This window comes from Phoca vitulina, unplaced genomic scaffold (genome assembly GCF_004348235.1).
Source record: "Phoca vitulina isolate PV1807 unplaced genomic scaffold, GSC_HSeal_1.0 scaffold24, whole genome shotgun sequence".
Classification (NCBI taxonomy): domain Eukaryota; kingdom Metazoa; phylum Chordata; class Mammalia; order Carnivora; family Phocidae; genus Phoca; species Phoca vitulina.
In genome coordinates, this window is record NW_022589727.1 from 16,217,871 (window position 1) to 16,237,396 (window position 19,526).

The window sequence follows — 19,526 nt, forward strand, 5'->3', positions numbered from 1 at the left end:
TGGGCAAGGGAGTCTGGCTTAGAACCCAGTTGGTATGGTTCTAGAGCCTATACTTTTAAGCAGCTGCTTGGATATGCCATGGTTGATTATGCTAGTTCCCCAATATTAGACATTTAGGCATTTTCCAATTACAAAAATAAATTAACATGTGGGGAAGTGTATTAGTAAATGCTTATTTTGCTCTGCTAAAAAGTCATATTCATATTTTAAAATTATTTTTAAAGTCATAAAAGTATGCATACTAGAAGTTAAAGCATTCCATATCATTTATACTAAGATGATTTCTTTAAAATTTTTTTATTGTAGTAAAATGTACATAACATAAAATTTATCATTTTAACCATTTCTAAGTTTAAAAACAGTTCAGTGGAGTTAAGAACATTTACACTGTTCGAAAAATCATCACCATCCATCTCTAGGACTTTATTTTCCCGAACTGAACTATGAGCCCATGAAATAACCTTCCATTCCCCCTCCACCACAGCCTCTGGCAAACACCATTCTACTTCCTGTGTCTGTGAATTTGACTAGTCCAGGTATTTTCATATAAGTGGAACCATATAGTAATTATCCCATTATGACTGCTTATTTCACTTACCATAATGTCTTCAAGATTCATCCATGTTGTAGTATGCGTCAGATTTTCCTTCCTTTTTTAGGGCTGAATTATGTTCCATTGTATGTATACAACACATTATGTTTACCCATTCATCCACTGATGGATACATGGGCTTTTCCATCTTTTACCTATTGTGATTAATACTGTTATAAATATGGGTATACAAATATCTCTTTGAGTCCCTGCTTTCAGTTCTTTTAGATATATACCCAGAAGTGGAATGGTTGAATCACATGGTAATTCTATGTTTAATTTTTTAAGAAATCACTATATTGTTTTCAATAGTGACTATACCATTTTACATTCTCACCCACAGTGCACAAAGTTTGGAATTCTCCACAGTCTTGTTAATCCTTATTTTATTTTCTTGATAACAGCCATCCTAATGGATGTGAAGTGGTAATTTATTGTGGTTTTGACTTGCATTTCTCTAATTAGTGACATTGAGTATTTTTTCATGCATTTATCAGCCATTTGTATATCTTCTCTGGAGAAATATCTATTTAAAGTCTTTGCTCATTTTTGAATTGGGGTGTCTGCTTCTTTGCTGTTGTGTTCTAAGCATTCTTTATATATTCTGGTAATTAATCCCTTATCAGATATAGTTTTGCAAATATTTTTCTCCTATTCCACAGACTCAGCTGAAGCCAAGAGTTGGGACACTTAACTGACTGAGCTGCATAAGGAGCTAAATGGGAAGCGTTGGGTATATGATGTTGCTAAAATTCTTATGAGTGGAACTTAACCTAAAAAGGTATTTTGAGATTTTAAATAAATGGGGCATTTACATTTATTTGTGTCTTCTTCAGTTTCTTTCAGCAATGTTTTATAGTTTTCAGTGTACAAGTCTTTTGCCTCCTTGGTTAAGTTTATTCCTAAGTATTTTATTCTTTTTGATGCTACTATAAATAGAATTATTTCTCTTAATTTCCTTTTCAGATTGTTCACTGTCAGTGTATAGAAACACAACTGATTTTTTTTGTGTTGACACTATTTCCTCCAACTTTGTTCAATTTATTACCTCTAACAGTTTTTTTTTTTTTGTGTGTGTGTGTGTGTGTGTAATCTTTAGGGTTTTCTATATGCAAGATCATGTTATCTGTAAACAGATTTTATTTTATTTCTTCCTTTCCAATTTGGATGCCTTTTTTTTTTTTTTCTTGCCTAATTGCTCAGGCTAGGACCTTCACTATTATGTTAAATAGAAGTGGCAAAAGTAGGCATCCTTGACTTCTTGATCTTAGGAAAAGCTTTCAGTCTTTTGTAACTATGATGTTCTCTGTGAGTTTTTCATAAATGGCCTTTATTATGTGGAGATCTTTTCCTTCTATTCCTAGTTTGTTGAGTGTTTTCATCATTAAAGGGTATTGAATGTTGTTAAATTCTTCTTCTGAATCAATTGAGATGATCGTGAAGTTTTGTCTGTCATTTTGTTAGTATGGTATATTATATTGATTTTCATGTGTTGAATTATCTTTGCACTCCAGAAATAAATCCTAGTTGGTCATGGTATATAATTCCTTTAATATGCTGAATTTGGTTTGCTAGTACTTTGGTGAGGATTTTTACATCAATATTTATAAGGGATATTGGTCTATAATTCCTTTAATATGCTGAATTTGGTATGCTAGTACTTTGGTGAGGATTTTTACATCAATATTTATAAGGGATATTGGTCTATAGTTTTCTTGTAGTGTCTTTGGTTTTGGTATCATGGTAATGCTGGTCTCATAGAATGAGTTTGGAAGCCTTCCTTCTTCAATTCATTGAAGAGTTTGAGAGTTGGTGTTAATTCTTCTTTAAAAGTTTGGTAGAATTCACCAGAGAAAGCATCTAGTCATGGAGTTTTTTTATTGGGAGGTTTTTGATCACTGATTCACTCTTTACTTATACATCTGTTGAGATTTTCCATTTCTTCTTGAGTAACAGGTAATTTGTATGTTTCAAGAAATGTGTCAGTTTCTTCTCATTTGTTGGTTTATGACTCTTCACAGTACTCTCTGATAATCCTTTTTATTTCTGTAAAATCATTAGTAATGTCTCCTTTTTCATTTCCGCTTTTAGTTGAGTCTTCTTTTGTTCTTAGGCAACCTAATGTTTTGTCAATATTGATAATCTTTTCGAAGAATAAAACTATTGGTTTTATTGATTTTTGTTTCTTGTTCTCCTATTTTTTATATCTCTAATCTTTATTACTTCCTTCCTTGTGCTGGCCTTAGGTTTAGTTTGCTCTTCTTTTCTAGTTCTTAAGGTATAACGTTAGGCTATTGAATTGACATTTTTCTTCTTCTTTTTTTTAAATTAAGCAGTTACGGCCACAAATTTTCCTCTTAGCACTGCATTTGCTACATTCCATAAGTTTCATATGATGTGTTTTCATTTTCATTTGTCTCAAGATATTTTCTAATTTCTCTTCCGATGCCTTTTTTTTAAGATTTTATTTATTTATTTGACACAGAGAGAGAGAGAGAGAGAGAGCACAAACAGTGGGAGCAGCAGAGGGAGAGGGAGAAGCAGGTTCCCTGCTGAGCAGGGAACCCAATGTGGGGCTTGATCCCAGGACTTTGGGATCATGACCTGAGCCAAAGGCAGACGCCTAACTGACTGAGCCAATCCAGGTGCCTCTCTTTTGATGTCTTTTTTGACCCATGGGTTTTTTAGGAGTACAGTTGACCCTTAAACAACACAAGGGTTGGGGTGCCAATCCCTTCCCCCCACTGAAATCTGCATATAACTTTTGACTCCTCAAAAACTTAACTACTGATAGCCTACTGTTGCCTGAAAGCCTTATTGATAACATAGTCAAATAACATATATTTTTAGGCCTCTCGGGCCTAACTGAGCTGCTGTGCTGAGCTGGCCTGGAAGGGCAGCTCTGCCTGCCACGCAAGACCAATCTCCAGCAGTTTCTGCTCCTGCTCCTCAAGAACATCCAGGAGTGGCCAGGGAAACTCCAGCAGCTGTGCTGTACCCTGAGCAAGGTGTCAGATCACCATTACCACTCATGCAGTTCTTCCCGGACGTGACCTTCTGGAGCAGACAGCTCCGAAGCCAGCCCAGCCTTGTGGTCTTTGCGCAGATGCTGGACCAGCAAGAGACCTTCTGTCTCTGGCAAGAGAAGGCCCAGCTGTCTTTGCTCAGCCAGGTCCTAAGCCTCATGAGGCCATCATCCCTCTGGTAGTACCTGGGCTCTGAGACCTTGCCACCTTGCCAGGAGCAACAGCAAAGGCCAGTGCCAAACTAGATCACAAGGTCTGCTACCTGTGGCACAGCTTTCTGACACTGCCTGGGTGGGGGTCAGCTGCCAGGACATTCTTCCAGACCAATGGTGAGAGCTGCAGCTTGCTGTGCAGGCAGTTGGGCCTCCATATTAGCACCAATATCCAGGAGAGCTTCCAGGCCATGTACTGGACCAGACTCAAGGACCTGGTTGCCCAGACCTACATCTGCTGGCAGCAGGTCTACATGTGCCTTATTGAACAAAAAATAGCCTTTATCTGTCTTAAAAAAGTAATCATCTTGCCACTGCCAGCCCCAGGCCCTGTAGAAGACTAGAAAGACTAAAGGAGGCCGTGGAAAGACTAAAGTTGCGAGGCAGGGCTGGCCCCAGGCTCTTGGCTCTGGTGAGAAGCGAAAAGGGCTCAGGGAACAGGAAGGAGCAAAGACAGAGGCCAGAGGAGGACAAGTGTGATGAAGCAAGAGCCTGCCTTGACACTGCCCCTGACCTGCACCAGGCAACAGATGGGGCCTCTCCCTGCCTGGCCCACCCCTCAGCTCTCCTTCTCTCCCAGCTGTCTCCTCTGCCGTAAGGCCTTTGTCTCCATACCCCCTGGTTTCCCTGGGCCACCTACGCGCCCCACCCTCCTTCCTCTCTCTGTCACTAATGTGAGCTTTCTTTGTGCACACTAAAGTCTTATTTCAGGAAAAAAAGAAAAGAAAAAATAAAAAGAAAATGGGTGCATGTGCATGCACACATGACAAGAAACATGCCTTGTTTGCTATAATACAGAGGCAAGGGGAGCCTGGGTGGCTCAGTCGTTAAGCGTCTGCCTTCGGCTCGGGTCATAATCCCGGGGTCCTGGGATCAAGCCCCACATCGGGCTCCCTGCTCAGCGGGAAGTCTGCTTCTCCCTCTCCCACTCCCCCTGCTTGTGTTCCCTCTCTCGCTGTGTCTCTCTGTGTCAAATAAATAAATAAAATCTTTAAAAAAAAAATACAGAGGCAAATAAGCACATGAAAATCTGTTCCACATCACTAGCCATGAGTCAAATGCAAATTAAACCCACAATGAAATAGCACTACACACTTATAAAAATGTCTAAAATTAAAAATAGTAACAACACCAAAGGCTGCTGAGGATGCAGAGAAAATGAATCATTTATACACTGCTAGTTGGAATGCAAAATAGTTCAGGCACTCTGGAAAACAATTTGCCAGCTTTTTATAAAACTAAGCATGCATTACCATATGACCCAGCAACTGTACTCTTGAGCATTTATCACAAAAAAGGGAAAACCTATGTTCACACAAAAACCTGTACACAAATGTTCGCACCAGCTTTATTTGTACTGGGCAAAAACTAGAAATAATCCAAATGTCCTTCAACCAGTGAGTTGTTAACAAAAGTGTGGTACATCCCTATCATGGAACACTATTCAGCAATAAAAAGCAAGTAATTATTGATATATGCAACAACTTGGATGAATGGCAAGGGAATTATGTTGAACAAGAAAAGCTAAGATGAAAAGGTTATATATCACAGGATTCTATTCACATAACATTCTCAAAATGACAAAATTATAGAGATGGAGAAGAGAATGGATTAGTGGCTACCAGAGGTTAGAGATGAGGAAGAATGCATGAGGTAGTCTTCGGTTGATGGAAGAGTTGTGTATCTTGATTGTGGTGATGGTTACATGAACTTACACATGTGATAAGTCTAATAAAACTACACACACACACACATGCAAATGAATGCATATAAAACTGTTTAAATCTGAATAAACTCTGTGGCTTGTAACAACGTCAATTTACTGGTTTTTGAAGATGTTACCATTGGGGGAAACTCGGTAAAGGAGACTTCCCTGTGTTTTGTTTTGTTTTGAAAGATTATTTATTTTAGAGAGAGAGAGTGCACAAGCAGAAGGGGTAGGGAGAGGGAGAGAGAATCTCAAGCAGACTCCACGCTAAGGACCGGGACCGGAGCTGAAACCAAGAGTCGGATGCTCAACCCACTGCACCACCCAGGCCCCCCCCCCCCGTTTTTTTTTTTTAATGACTTCCTGAGTATCTATAATTATTTAAAAATAAAAGTTTAAAAAGAAAACACAGCTACCTGAAGTTATAATTAGGGTACTATAATATGTATCTTTTAATATTTCTGTTTTATCAAAACTAATTATCAGAAATCCATGTTTATAGAGATGTGATCTTCTGGAAAAGACAGGGTATACTGTTTGTGTTAAGAAATGGAGCATATCTCCACGTGTCGCATAAATGTAGCAGGATGATTGTAGGAGGGGCCAACTGTGTTACCCTACTACACTATGATACTCTGTATTATTACTGTAGTTCCATAAGTACCTGCAAAAGCCATGCAAACATGGTCATCAAGGGCACAAATTTTCCTCACAGTTCTTTCATCTTGAAGCTTGGCAACAGATTTTTTTTCTACTCCAAGCACAACTATATCAGTACCTCGGATTCCAACCTGTCAAATGATTAAAAAAAAACATAATTAATGTCAGTTTTAACATTAAAATGAAGTTATTGTAACACATGACTTAGAGGAAAAGGCTTTTCCTTAACTATTCAATAAAACTGAGAAAAGTAGACTTCCAAGAAAACAGCTGCATAGGTACGGGATTACTAGAAGTCCCATTCTCCAAACCCAAAGCAAAGAAGACAAATACGTAGAAATTGGAAGAATATACCACCAATGCTGAAACTACAAGAGTGTCCTAAACTCAAGCAATACACCTGAAGAAGTGCTAACTAGATAGGGAACAATTTTAATCAAAATGAAAGAAAATGCTGGGAATCTATATGGATTCCTTATAGAATGGGCAATACTAGTAGTGGTGGTAGCAGAAGTAGTATAGAAAATTAAGTAGATAAAATTCTGAAAGCTCTCCCATGTATCTCACAATCTGGAGGGATAATGCTTGGGGGCTATAAGCAGCCAAGAGAAAGACCAAATGCCTTCACTCCAGTTCACTGATCAATAAAACCTCCATTCAAACATGAATACAACAAGAAGAATCACTATTGTTCTTCCCTCTATCCCTTCCCTTGGGAGTGAAGTGGGAAAATGTCTAAAGAATAATGTATAAGGATAGTAGTTCTCAAACTGGGACTTCCGTGGAAACATGTCTATATTCTCAGGGGTTCAAGAGTAATAGATGAGAAGTTTAATTCTGTATTACACTGGTGATCTAAATATTTTGATACAGGTATTTGTGTTTATGATTGGCTTGTAGCCAAGTGTGATATTAGTACTACTTATGCAAATAGGTGGGCTCTGAATTAGTATCATTGAAGTAGAAATACACAACAGTTTAAATACAGAACTAGACCTGAGATTACATCTTTATTTATTTATTTTTTTAAGATTTTATTTATTTGTTTGACACAGAGACACAGCGAGAGAGGGAACACAAGCAGGGGGAGTGGGAGAGGGAGAAGCAGGCTTCCCACTGAGCAGGGAGCCTGATGAGGGGCTCAATCCCAGGACCTTGGGATCATGACCCGAGCCGAAGGCAGATGCTTCACAACTGAGCCACCCAGGCGCCCCACATCTTTCAATTAAATAAAACTTAAGACAATTTATCAAGGCTTTTGCTCTTACTGTTCCCTCACTTCATTCCAGTCTGTCAATTTATCTGATAGGCCTTTACCTAATCATCCTATCTAAAATCAACAACCCTCCCTCGACATTCCCACCTTCATCTAAGAGACTCACGTTGAACTTTATATCCTACAGGAATTATGCCTTCTTATCAAGCCAAGGGACATTATAACAATATAACATATATTATGACTCAAGAAAATCTCAATATTTTCCCCAAATTGTAATAAATGAAATTAAATTAATCGATCACCACATATAATAAGTTTTATAATTCTCACCTAAACAGTTTTGACTTAATAAAGAAATTAAAACTTCCAACACAGACTATCTAGAAAATGTTTATTTATTTATTTATTAAATATTTTTTATTTATTTGAGAGAGAGAGAGAGAAAGAGAGCACAAGCAGGGAGGAGGAACAGAGGAAGAGGGAGAAGCAGACTCTCCGCTGAGCAGGGAGCCTGATGCGGGGCTCGATCCCAGGACCCTGAGATTATGACCTGAGCCGAAGGCAGACCCTACACCGATTGAGCTACCCAGGCACCCCTAGAAAATGTTTATAATGAAAATCCTAATATCAAAGTCTTTTGTATGTGGGTAAAATTATTCTCACAAGAAAATTCATAATCTCATTTTATAAAATCAAATAAAAAATAATTATGAATTCATTCAAGAAGTTCAAGAAGGAATAAAAGTATTTAAGCTAAGCTTACAAGGTGAATAAGGAAAAAGCAGAAATTAATGATTAGGGAGAAAACAATAAAATTGATAAGTAATACCAAGAGATAGTTTTTTAAATAATAATGAAGAGATGTCTCAGTTAATCTAGCCAAGAGGGGCAAAGTGTAAAAATTATATACAATTGTGAAAAACCAAGAATTTAAAAATTATAACCCTAAGTTAACCAATGTGAAAAGGATGACAAACTAGAAAAATTTAAAACTGCCCATGCGGACTCAAGAAAATATAGAAAACACAGTCTCTCAAACAAACATGGGATAATTTCAAAAACAAGTGTCATGCCTAGAAGGTTCATGGATGAATTTTTCCTGATTATCTGTTATGGGTAATTCCTATGTTATTTAAATTATTCCATGAATGGGACACCTGGGTGGCTCAGTCAGTTAAACCTCTGCCTTCAGCTCAGGTCATAATCCCAGGACCCTGGAATTGAGTCCCACATCAGGCTCCTTACTCAGTGAGGAGCCTGCTTTTCCCTCGGCCTGGTGCTTCCCCTGCTTGTGTGCTTGCTCTCTCTCTGACAAATAAAAAAATAAATCTTAAAAAAATCTTTAAAAAAAAATAAATTATTCCATGGTACACATCAAAATGGAAATGTTCCTAACTCTGTTTTGGAAAGCTATGCAACGATGTTAAAATCTGGCAAATAAAACATTTTCTAAATAAAGAAAAGTACTAATGATTTTCACTTAGGAAAGCTCATGTCAAAAAAAAAAAAAAGGAAAGCTGATGTCAAAAAAAAATTTTTTTTAGCTGATGTCAAAAGTTCTAAACAAGATATTTACAAATAGAATCTATGAATACAGAAAAACAGTAATATTCCATAAACAATTATGGTTCATTCCAGGAATTTTAGGAATATCAATAAAAGTAAATCTTTTAATATAAATGTTACAGGGGATAGTGAAGATCTGTTATTTTTGCCCTTCTGATAACAACAGCACTTCAATTTTTCTTGGAGAAATACTGAGTCTTTAGCTGGGGCTGTAATGCACCCCAGCCTCATCAAACAGTAAATCCTTGAAGTTTTACTGAGGGGCGCCTCGGTGGCGCTCAATCGTTAAGTGTCTGCCTTGGGCTCTGGTCATAATCCCAGGGTCCTGGGATCAAGCCCCGCATTGAGCCCCGCATTGGGCTCCCTGCTCCACAGGAAGCCTGCTTCTCCCTCTCCCACTCCCCCTGCTTGTGTTCCCTCTCTCACTGTGTCTCTCTCTGTCAAATAAATAAATAAAATCTTAAAAAAAAAAAAAAGAAGAAGAAGTTTTACTGCAAATGTTTGGAAGACAGGATAATTCTTTACCTATTGATAGGAGCCTGGAGCCCAGGACTATCTAGGAGCCACTTCTTAGGGAGGTCATGTCTGAGAGTGAAAGTAATACATAGAGGAAGCAAGAGATGGAGAGGAAGACAGAAAAGAGGAAAGGAGGGAAAGAGAGACAGAGACATACCAGTTCTGGGGATATCATTTAAGACCCTAGTAGCCATATAATTGAGACTATGAGACTGACGCGCTGCCCACTGCGCTAAGAAGGCACCTCATATAATTGAGACTAAAAGGAAGGTTTACCCCTGCTCCCTTTGGGTACTTGATTCAATACAGTTGACCCTTGAACAATGCAGGGGTTAAGGGTGCCAACTCTATCCCTTTGTACAGTTGAAAATTCGTGTATAACTTTTGACTCCCCAAAACTTAACTACTAATAGCCTATTGTTGACTGGCAGCCTTACCAGTATCAACAGCTGATTAACACATATTTTGTACATCATATACTGTATTCTTACAATAAAGTAAGCTAGAGAAAAGAAAATACTAAGAAAATCATAAGGAAGAGATATACATTTATAATACTATATTGTAAAAAATTCGAGTATAAGTGAACCCATGCAGTTCAAACTCATCCTCAGTTTTTGTTTAAATCAGTTTGAGTTGTGTTTCTGATGCTTGCAACTGAAATAGTCCTAACTAAAACAAATAGAATAAGGTCAATGACAAAAGCTACAAAAGCATTTGATAAAATTCAACATCCACATCTACTTTAAAAACACTAGAAAAGCAGGAAGACTATTTGTGAAAACTATTTCATAACTTGTTAAAAGTATCACAAACTTGTGGTATCTCTCCCGATCAGATGGGGCTTCCCAAATGTGGGGTGACGATTGAATAGAAGCCAGTGGCGCAGGTGGTGAAAGAATTCACCTGAAGCGGAACAAAGGAGATAGAATTTTACTGAATACACCACAAGGGAGAAGCAGGCAGGACAGCAAGGAAGAGGCTGTCTGCCAGAAGGCAGTGGGTGGGGGCTGGATTTAAAGGGGGAAGGGAGAGGGCACCTGGGGGGCTCAGTCTGTTATGCGTCCAACTCTTGATCTCAGTTCAGGTCTTATCTCAGGGTTCAAGCCCCATGTTGGGCTCCACACTGGGCCTGGAGCCTACTTAAAAAGTAAATAAAATAAATAAAATAAGGGTTCCTGGGGTGGCTCAGTTGATTAAGCATACAACTCTTGATTTCAGCTCAGGTCATGATCTCAGGATGGTGGGTTTGAGCCCTGCGTCAAGCTTCACAGTCAGCACAGAGTCTGCTGGAGATTCTCTCCCTCTGCCCCTCCTCCCTGCTTGAGCTCTCTTTCTCTCTCTCTCTCTCAAATACATACATAAATAAAATATTTTAATAAATAAAATAAATAGGAACAAAAAATAAAATAAAGGGGGAAGGTGAGGAGGTATGGGGACATATGGAATTTTCCTTTTTTTGGTAACTGTGCCTGGTTTTAAGTAGCCCATTGGTTAGTTATGGCCTATGGATATTTAGAGATGGGTTGCCTGATGGGCCCGTCTGTATTCAGCCAGGGGGTTGGAAGTCACTATGGACCCTTTTGCCTTGGTTAAGTTTCCATTGCTCAAGTCTGTTGGTTGGACTCTACAAAACTGGCAGCCAGAATCATCTCAGAAAATGAGTCACCATCCATTCCACTTGTTAAGCCAAAAACCCAGTTGTTATCCTTTATAGCTCCTCCTCTCACACCATCCATTTCCAGCCAATTACCTTGCTTTTGTCCATTTTACCTACACAAATTATCCAACTTCCCATCAACACTCTAATACAAGCAACCATCATTTCTTGCCTGGACTATACAGGACTGCATATAGCCTACTAGGTTTTCCACTTTCTACCTTTGCTCCCCACCTCTCCATCCTCCCACCCCCATCCTGTACTGCCACCTAGTCTCTACAAGGCTGCCAGGGTGAGCATTTAAAAACATTAGCAGGGTCAGATTACTCTTCATTTGAATATCCTTCCACAGCACTCCTCTGCACTTAGAAAATCTTTTAAAACTCTTTAGTCTTGCTTATAAAGTTGGGAAAGATCTAGCTCGTGCCTATTTCTCCAATAGTATGTCATTGTTATTCACCAAACTCCAGCCACATAACCTTATTTCGAGACTTTTTCAAGCACAATTCTGTTTCCCTCCTCTGAACTTTCACATGTAATATTCCCTCTGCCTGGAATGCTTCTCTTCCTATTTCAGGTCTCAATTTCAATTTCACCTCAAGGAGTCCTTCTCTATTATTCTTTAAACAACAACCCGTTCTGTCCTTTCAGTCAGCACATTTATAATTATTTATTTATTCATTATACTTGTCTCTCCAAATAGTATCTCCGAGGGCAAGGAAACAATCAGAGGAATCTAGAAAGTGGGACGCTCCACTGAACAATTCACCCAGTCTCTTCAAGAAGTCAAAGCCATGAAAAAAGAGGAGATGCTGTTCAAGAATAAAACAGATACCTAAGGGCTAAGCACAGTACACAGACTTTAGATTCAGACTCAACACAATTACAAAAAGACATTTTGTAAGCAATGAGGAAAATCAGAATGTAGACTACTACAAAATATTAAGGAGTTTTTGTCAATTTCATTAGGAATGATAATGGTCTTAAGAGACAACTTTATTTAAATGATGAAATATCTTGTTATCAGGGATTTATTTTAAAATAATAATAGATTTAAATGTAAAATGCAAAACTATAAACTTTTAGGGGAAAATTTTGGGATCTGGGCAAAGGGTTTTTAGACTTGGCACCCAAAAATATGAACCATAAGAGGAAAAATTGTTAAATTGGGTCTCATCAAAATTATAAACTTTTGCTCTATGAAAGTCCATGAGAAAAGGATGAAAAGACGAGCTACAGAGACAGAGGAAATATTTGGAAACCCCACATCTGAGGAAGGACTGGAATCTAGAATATATAAAGAACTGTCAGAACTCAATAGTAGAAAAACCAATCCAGTTAGAAAATGGATAAAAGACATGAAAGACATTTCACTGAAGAAGACATACAGATGGCAAATGAGCACATGAAAATCTGCTTGACATCATTAGCCATTTAATGGCTAATTTAAAACCACAATGAGGTATCATTATACACTTATCAGAATGAACAAAATGAAAAATAGTAACACCAAATGCTGGCAAGGATGTATGGAAGCTGGATCACTCACTGCTAGTGGGGATATAAAATGATATAGCTACGCTGGGAAACAATTTAGCAGTTTCTTATAAAACCAAACCTGTAATTACCATATGATCCAGTAATTGCACAGCTGGAGATTTATATCAGAGAAAAAACACTTATGTTTACACAAAAAACTGCTACAAATGTTCATAACATATCTATAAATAATAGCTCCAAACTGTAAACAACCCAAATGTTTTTCAACAAGAGAATAAATACTGTGGTACATCCATACTGTGGGATACTACTCAGCAATAAAACGCTGATACATTCAACAACTTAGATGAACCTCAAGGGAAAAAAAAGCAAATCCCAAAGGTTTCGTACTGTATGATACCATTTATATAATACTTTGAAATGAAAACATTTTAGAAATGGAGGACAGATGACTGCTTTGAGAGATGAGCGCTATGGATAGGAGGGTGTGTGGGCAGGGGAAGGAGGTGTGTGTGGTAATAAAAGAGCAGCATAAGGAATCCTTGTGGAGTTGGGACTGTTCAATATCTTCACTGTGGATACAAGAAAGTACACAGGCAATAAAATCTGACAGAACTTAATATCCACATGAATTAGTACAAGGGTTACTGGAGAAATCTGAATAAAATAGGTGGGCTTATATCAATGTCAATAACCTGGTTGTAATATTGTGCTATACTTTTGCAAATGCTACCATTGGCAGAAAATGGGAAAAGTACACAAGGCATCCCTATGTATGGCTTCTTTTTTTTTTTTAAAGATTTTATTTATTTATTTGAGAGAGAGAGAGAGAGCACATGAGAGGGGGGAGGGTCAGAGGGAGAAGCAGACTCCCCGCTGAGCAGGGAGCCCGATGTGGGACTCGATCCTGGGACTCCAGGATCATGACCTGAGCTGAAGGCAGTCGCTTAACCAACTGAGCCACCCAGGCACCTGTCTTTTTTTTTTTTTTTTTTAAGTTTATATATTTAAGTAATCTCTACACCCAATATGAAGCTTGAACTCATGATCCTGAGATCAAGAGCTGCGTACTCTACCAACTGAACCAGCCAGGTGCCCTCAAATCTCTATGTATTATTTCTTACAACTGCATGTGAATCTACAATGATCTCAATAAAAAATTCAATTAAAATTATTCTATTGGAAAGAGGGAAAAGTTGGGGAAAGATAAAACAGATTCGTAGAATGTTGGTAATTGTTGGAGCTGGGTAATGGGTATACAGAGGTTCATTATGGTATTCCCTTTATATCTTTGTGTGTTCAAAATATTCCATAATAAAAAGTTAAAAATAAATAAACATAAAAACAAACAAACCTTGAATTTCTCTACCGGCTTTTTCTCACCAACAATTTAAACACATGCTAAAGTCTCCCTTATCTTAAACAAAGTCTTAAAGACGACTTCACTTCAATCCCACCCCTTTTCAAACTCTTCAAAGCCAAATATTGTCATCATCCTTCAGCTGATGGCAACATGGTTTCTACCCCCACTCCTCCCAGAGTTTAGTCAAGGTAGACTACACACAGGTCATTAAGGCCCCTCATGGTTGTAGGTTATCCTCTACATAGTCCATTAGTCTATAGTCTACATTTCATCTTTTCAAGAGAAGAAGAGTACTCAACAATACTCATTTACTCTACCTTCAACATATATTTTAAGCAGGGGAGAGAAATGATGCACTTCAAAATTACTATCTCCAGTCCATATCAATCCCCTGAGTTCCAAACATGTATATTTATATATACTCATGCCTCACAGTCTCTGTAGGTCAGGAATCTGGACACAGTTTATCCTCTAGCTTAGGGTCTCTCACAAGGGCCTGCAATCAAATTGCCTTCCAGGGCTGCACTCACCTCAAGGCTCATGAGGGAGGATCCATTTCCAAGCTCACTCACATGGTTGTTAGATTCAATTCCTCACACACTGTTGGGACTAAGGATCTCAGTTCCTTGCTACATTGGACCCTCCATAGAGCAACTAAAAACGGCAGCTATGTTCCACAAGAATAAGCAAGTGAGAATGAAAGAGGATGAGCAAGACATAAGTCACCATCTCTTTGTAACTTAACCTCTGAAGTGACATCCCATCACTCTTGCCTATCCAAATTCCTAGAAACAGGTCACTAGATTCAGCCCACACCCAAGGGGAGAGGATTACACGAGGGCATGACCACCAGAAAGTGGGGATCACTGTAGGTCATTTTAGAGGCTACCTATAAGGCTTCTATAAGTATCTCAACCTCAACAAGTCCAAACCTCAATCCTTCAGTCAAACTTAGAGCTTCATATTCAACTATACCACTAAAGTTTCTCTGGAATCTGCCTTATTCTCCTTTCTGCCCCAACCCTTGTAAAAACTATTATTTTTCATGTGGATTGCTTCATAGACTCCTATGTGGTTTCCCTGCTTCCAGTCTTGATATTATCCAATCCACTGACCACATTGGAGTCTGAGAAATCTTTGAAAAATAAAAACATGAAAAAAAGAAAAAAGAAAATCTGAATGTGGCATTCCTTTACTTAAACACTTGTACTAGTAAGGACCATTTCTCACTAAGCAAACTGAGACAGCACAGAGCTGGAATTGAAACAGAAAGATCTAGGGACTGTAATATTTACTCTGCATATTGGCCTTTCACTCTCTTAATACAGAGAAGCTGTATTTACAGAAAAAAAAAAAAAAAAGATGGCCACTGGCAATCTTGGACACACATCCCAACAGTTGTCCCAGAGGAAAAAAGCTACCACTATCTCGAGTTTAAAAAGTCCTAAGGATGGATTTGAGTCACATGCTCATCACTGTGTTCAGGAGGATAGAAACTAAGAATGACTCTACCTGGGTCATGTAAGTACCTCTGTGGTTGGACAAATGCAGTCTGTTACTAGAAGCACTGATCAGTAATAATCTAGAGAATGACAACAGGCACATTAAAACCCTTCAAGGCCTCTTATTTCCTTAAAGTCATTCTATGATCCAGCCCCCCTTTCTAGCTTTATCTCTTCCTGGTTTTACATTGCTTCAGCAATCTGGAATGCCTTCCAATTCATAGAATATAGTTGTCTTTTGCTAATTGGTCTTCACATGCTATTTCCTTTGTCTAAAATACTCTTCCTTCTTCCCACTTTTCAACATATCATTCATCTTTTAGGTGTCTACTTAAATATTACTTCCTCAGGAGAACCTTCCTAACACCTAGAGTTCCCATACTGCCCCCTCTTCTCTCCCCATTATAATACTCATTTAGGCCTTGTTAGGACTATTTACTTAATCATCTAATGTGCCTGCTAGATAGTAAGCTCTCTGAGGACAGGAAGTGAGTCTATCTTATTCATCTGAAACCCTAGAACCCAGCACCATGTTTGGCATACATAAGTGTTCAATAAAAATGTCTTGAAATAATAAATGAAAGCGCTAGAAGAATCAAAGACAAAAGTGAAGGGAAAAGTGAAAATGAAGGAATAGTAAATAATAATAGCTATCTTTTATTAAATATCTGCTGTGAACCAGACACTGTGCAAGATGTTTAACATGTATTATTACCTCATTTAACTCTCTCATCAACCCTATGAAGCAGGTGCTATTTTGGTACCTATTTTACTATTAGAGAAACTATAGCTTAGAGAAGTTAGTTGCTTTGCATGATATATACCTGACTTCCATATTCATGATATGATGGCTAATTATTATACAAATATTTATTGAAGAAATTGCATGATACAATGCAAAGAGCAGAGGCTCTGGAACTAGAAAAAATTAAGTGTGAACGTGGGCTCCATCACTTTCTAGCTGGTTACCTTCAGCAAGCTATCAAAGTTTCTGAATCAGTTTCCACATATATAAAAAGGGGATTAAATACTATACTTAACATTACATAACATACATAAAATATTTGGTACAAAAGAAATATTACTTAAAGGCTTACTTTTTACCTTGCCCCTCCACTGTACTATATCATGTGGTAGAAATACAAGAGGAATTATGCTACCTAGATTCTTTTTTTTTTAAAAGATTTTATTTATTTATTTGTCAGAGAGGAGAGAAGCAGCACAAGCAGGGGGAGCTGCAGGCAGAGGGAGAAGCAGCTCCCCGCTGAGCAAGGAGCCTAATGTGATACTCAATCCCAGGACCCTGGGATCACGACCTGAGCCGAAGGCAGACACTTAATGGACTGAGCCACCCAGGTGTCCCTATGCTATCTAGGTTCTTGAAGATCTTACTATCCAGTTGGTGTGAGAAGACTATTAAATATACTTGAAATTAAAGTGAAAACGAGGCCAAATAGTAGACACTCTATAATGCTATGTGGTACAGATTGTTAAGTTCAGAAAAAGAGTAAGAGTCAGTATGGCTGGAGCAGATCAGAGAAGGCTTCATCAAGAAGAAGAAATGTGCAGAGATTCTCAGAGGATACATAAAAGGGAGTGTGGCATAAATAAAGGTGTTTTTCTCCTCTACCCACAAACATATATGAGTAAAACCATGAAGCTGCCCCTTTAATTAAAGAGGGTGGATAAGGATTATGGAAGACAGTGATGGCCAGAATGTGAAGCTAAGATTTGTAAAAGCAGGAAACATGGAGCTAGTAACAGTTTGGGGTCAGGGAAAGGACAGAATGAGGAATGGTAATAAATCTTATATTTTTCATGGGAATACTGTAAAGGAGTCATTGTTTTTTTTTTTTTTTCTAAGAAGAAAGGTATTACCTCTCCAAAATGTTATTCAAACATATTTTTCATTTATAGAAAAGGGAACTAAAGCAAAAAGAAAACAGTCCTCTTGCCTCACTTCATGCTATAAGATAATCACCAAAGAAGGAAGTAGAACCCAAGCCTCTAATTGTGATCCCTATAACTTCTTGTATTACTAAATAATATTGCATCCACATACTGGTCAAAACTGGTCAACCTTGGCTTATTTGCAACTCATCATAACAAATGTTGTTTATAGACAGAATATTTTGAGACATATTTTAATAAGCAAGTGCCATTATAAACTTCACCCCAAATAAAAGGTCATAGCACCCTCAAGGAAACACAATGAACAACTCCATACAAAGATGCAAATTATAATTTCAGAATCCTGAGACAAAAACTGTCTCATCCTTCCAATGTATCTTTAAAAATGCCCACTATAGGTATTTTTATATCCTTACCCTTTTACAGCTGATTACAAAGGAACTATCAATCAGTTCTATAGCATTCTTAAAACATTTTAAATGAGCCAATGTGGCTTCTTATTACACCCCAGTCTTCTCCCATTACTGTCTTTATTTTAGGCTCTAAAACTTGGGCATTATTTTCCAACCATATGCTTCATGCCTTACTGGGGATTATATAACTTTTTGTTTTTATCAAAATGGTACCCTTTTGGTTTAAGCTATATCAGGCTTTTCTTAAATTTACAATTCTAAAAAAATTACTTATAAAACAGAAGCAAAACTAGAGGGCCCAATTAAATAGAAGAATACTTAAAAAATGATAAGATTCTTTCTAGTGTTATTTTTTTTACCACTTTACATTTGATAGATTTACAATAAAAGTGAATTATTTCCTTCCATAACTAAGTTGGTATGGACAGTGAGGAAAAATAGAGACACTGCTGGACTTAGAAATGTGTATTCTCACACCTGGTGTCTCAATTTCCAAAATGCACAACAAACATGCTCATGAAATTCGAGAGATTTAAAAGAAATTGTAACCTTCAGGTACGCCTGGGTGGCTTGGCTCAGTCAGTTAAGCGTCTGCCTTCCGCTCAGGTCATGATCCAAGGATCCTGGGATTGAGCCTAGACAGGCTCCTGCTCAGCAGGGAGTCTGCTTCTCCCTCTCCCTCCACCCCTCCTCCCTGCTCGTGAGCTCTCTCTCTCTCTCTCTCTCTCTCGCCTGAGTGCTCTCTCAAATAAATAAAATCTTCAAATAAATAAATAAATAAATAAATAAATAAATAGTATCCTTCTGAATTCATACGTTAGGACTTAGAGGATTTGGAGTAATAGATTCTTGCTCACCATGGCAATTTTGTCCTTTTTAAGTTTTATAAATCACTATGAGATTAATGTAATTAAAACTTGTCAGGAGTATTACTGCTACCCTGAGTACTTAAGTTTTTCAGAAATGTGGATACTTAAATATAAAGTAGGGTATAATCTCTCAAAGAATTTCAGCATTATTTGAACAACAAACAAAAAAGTGGCAAAAGAAGGGAGATTCTTGGGGCTCAGAGCCTCTAAAAGGCTGCCAAATATTCCGGTGAAAATCTTAGGACAATTACTTTTAACAGGTGGAAGTGTGTGATAACTGGCTTAGCGTTTTTGACCATTTCCTCGCCAACAGATTCAATTTTACATTGATTTGTCCCTATTTCAGGGAACAGGCATGGCCTATTTTTAATGTAATTATTATTAAACAACAGTACCCACATGAAGGAACTGTTACTTTTCCATGCATCTGTCGATTCCTGAGGAAGCAGATCATGTGCATCCAGGAAGCCTGTTACTGGCTGGAGGAAGTTTTTTATTCCTTTGTTAGACACAGCATTAATATCTCTTCTAAAATCAAAGCTTCAACTCACACCCCAGTTTTGTGTCTGTAGCTATCGTTCTTCAAAAGCAGCTGCCCACCTATGAAATCTACTAACTTTTATCCCGTCACTTCCAGCCCAAATTTCAGAAAAGGCATCTCTCTCAATAAAAAAAACGAAGCAATTCTCACAAGTAGGAGACTCCTTTTCTGACCCGCTACACCACGGCCCTGGGCTGGGGCAGCGGGGTGAGGAAGACATGGCGGGCGGCGGGGGGGGGGGGGGGGGGGGGGGGGGGGGGGGGGGGGG

General features: G+C 38.2%; 1 protein-coding gene across 3 annotated transcripts in view; it reads right to left on the reverse strand.

The window, feature by feature from the left end:
• PSMA8 (proteasome 20S subunit alpha 8) overlaps nucleotides 1-19,526 on the reverse strand; it is a 41,660-nt gene that overhangs the window by 21,897 nt on the left and 237 nt on the right. For 2 of the 3 annotated variants that reach the window (XM_032421448.1, XM_032421447.1), the window contains exon 2: nucleotides 6,203-6,329. In XM_032421448.1, the coding sequence (XP_032277339.1) occupies nucleotides 6,203-6,329 (127 nt within the window). The remainder of the gene's footprint in view (nucleotides 1-6,202; nucleotides 6,330-19,526) is intronic. The other variant, XM_032421449.1, reaches the window with a different exon arrangement.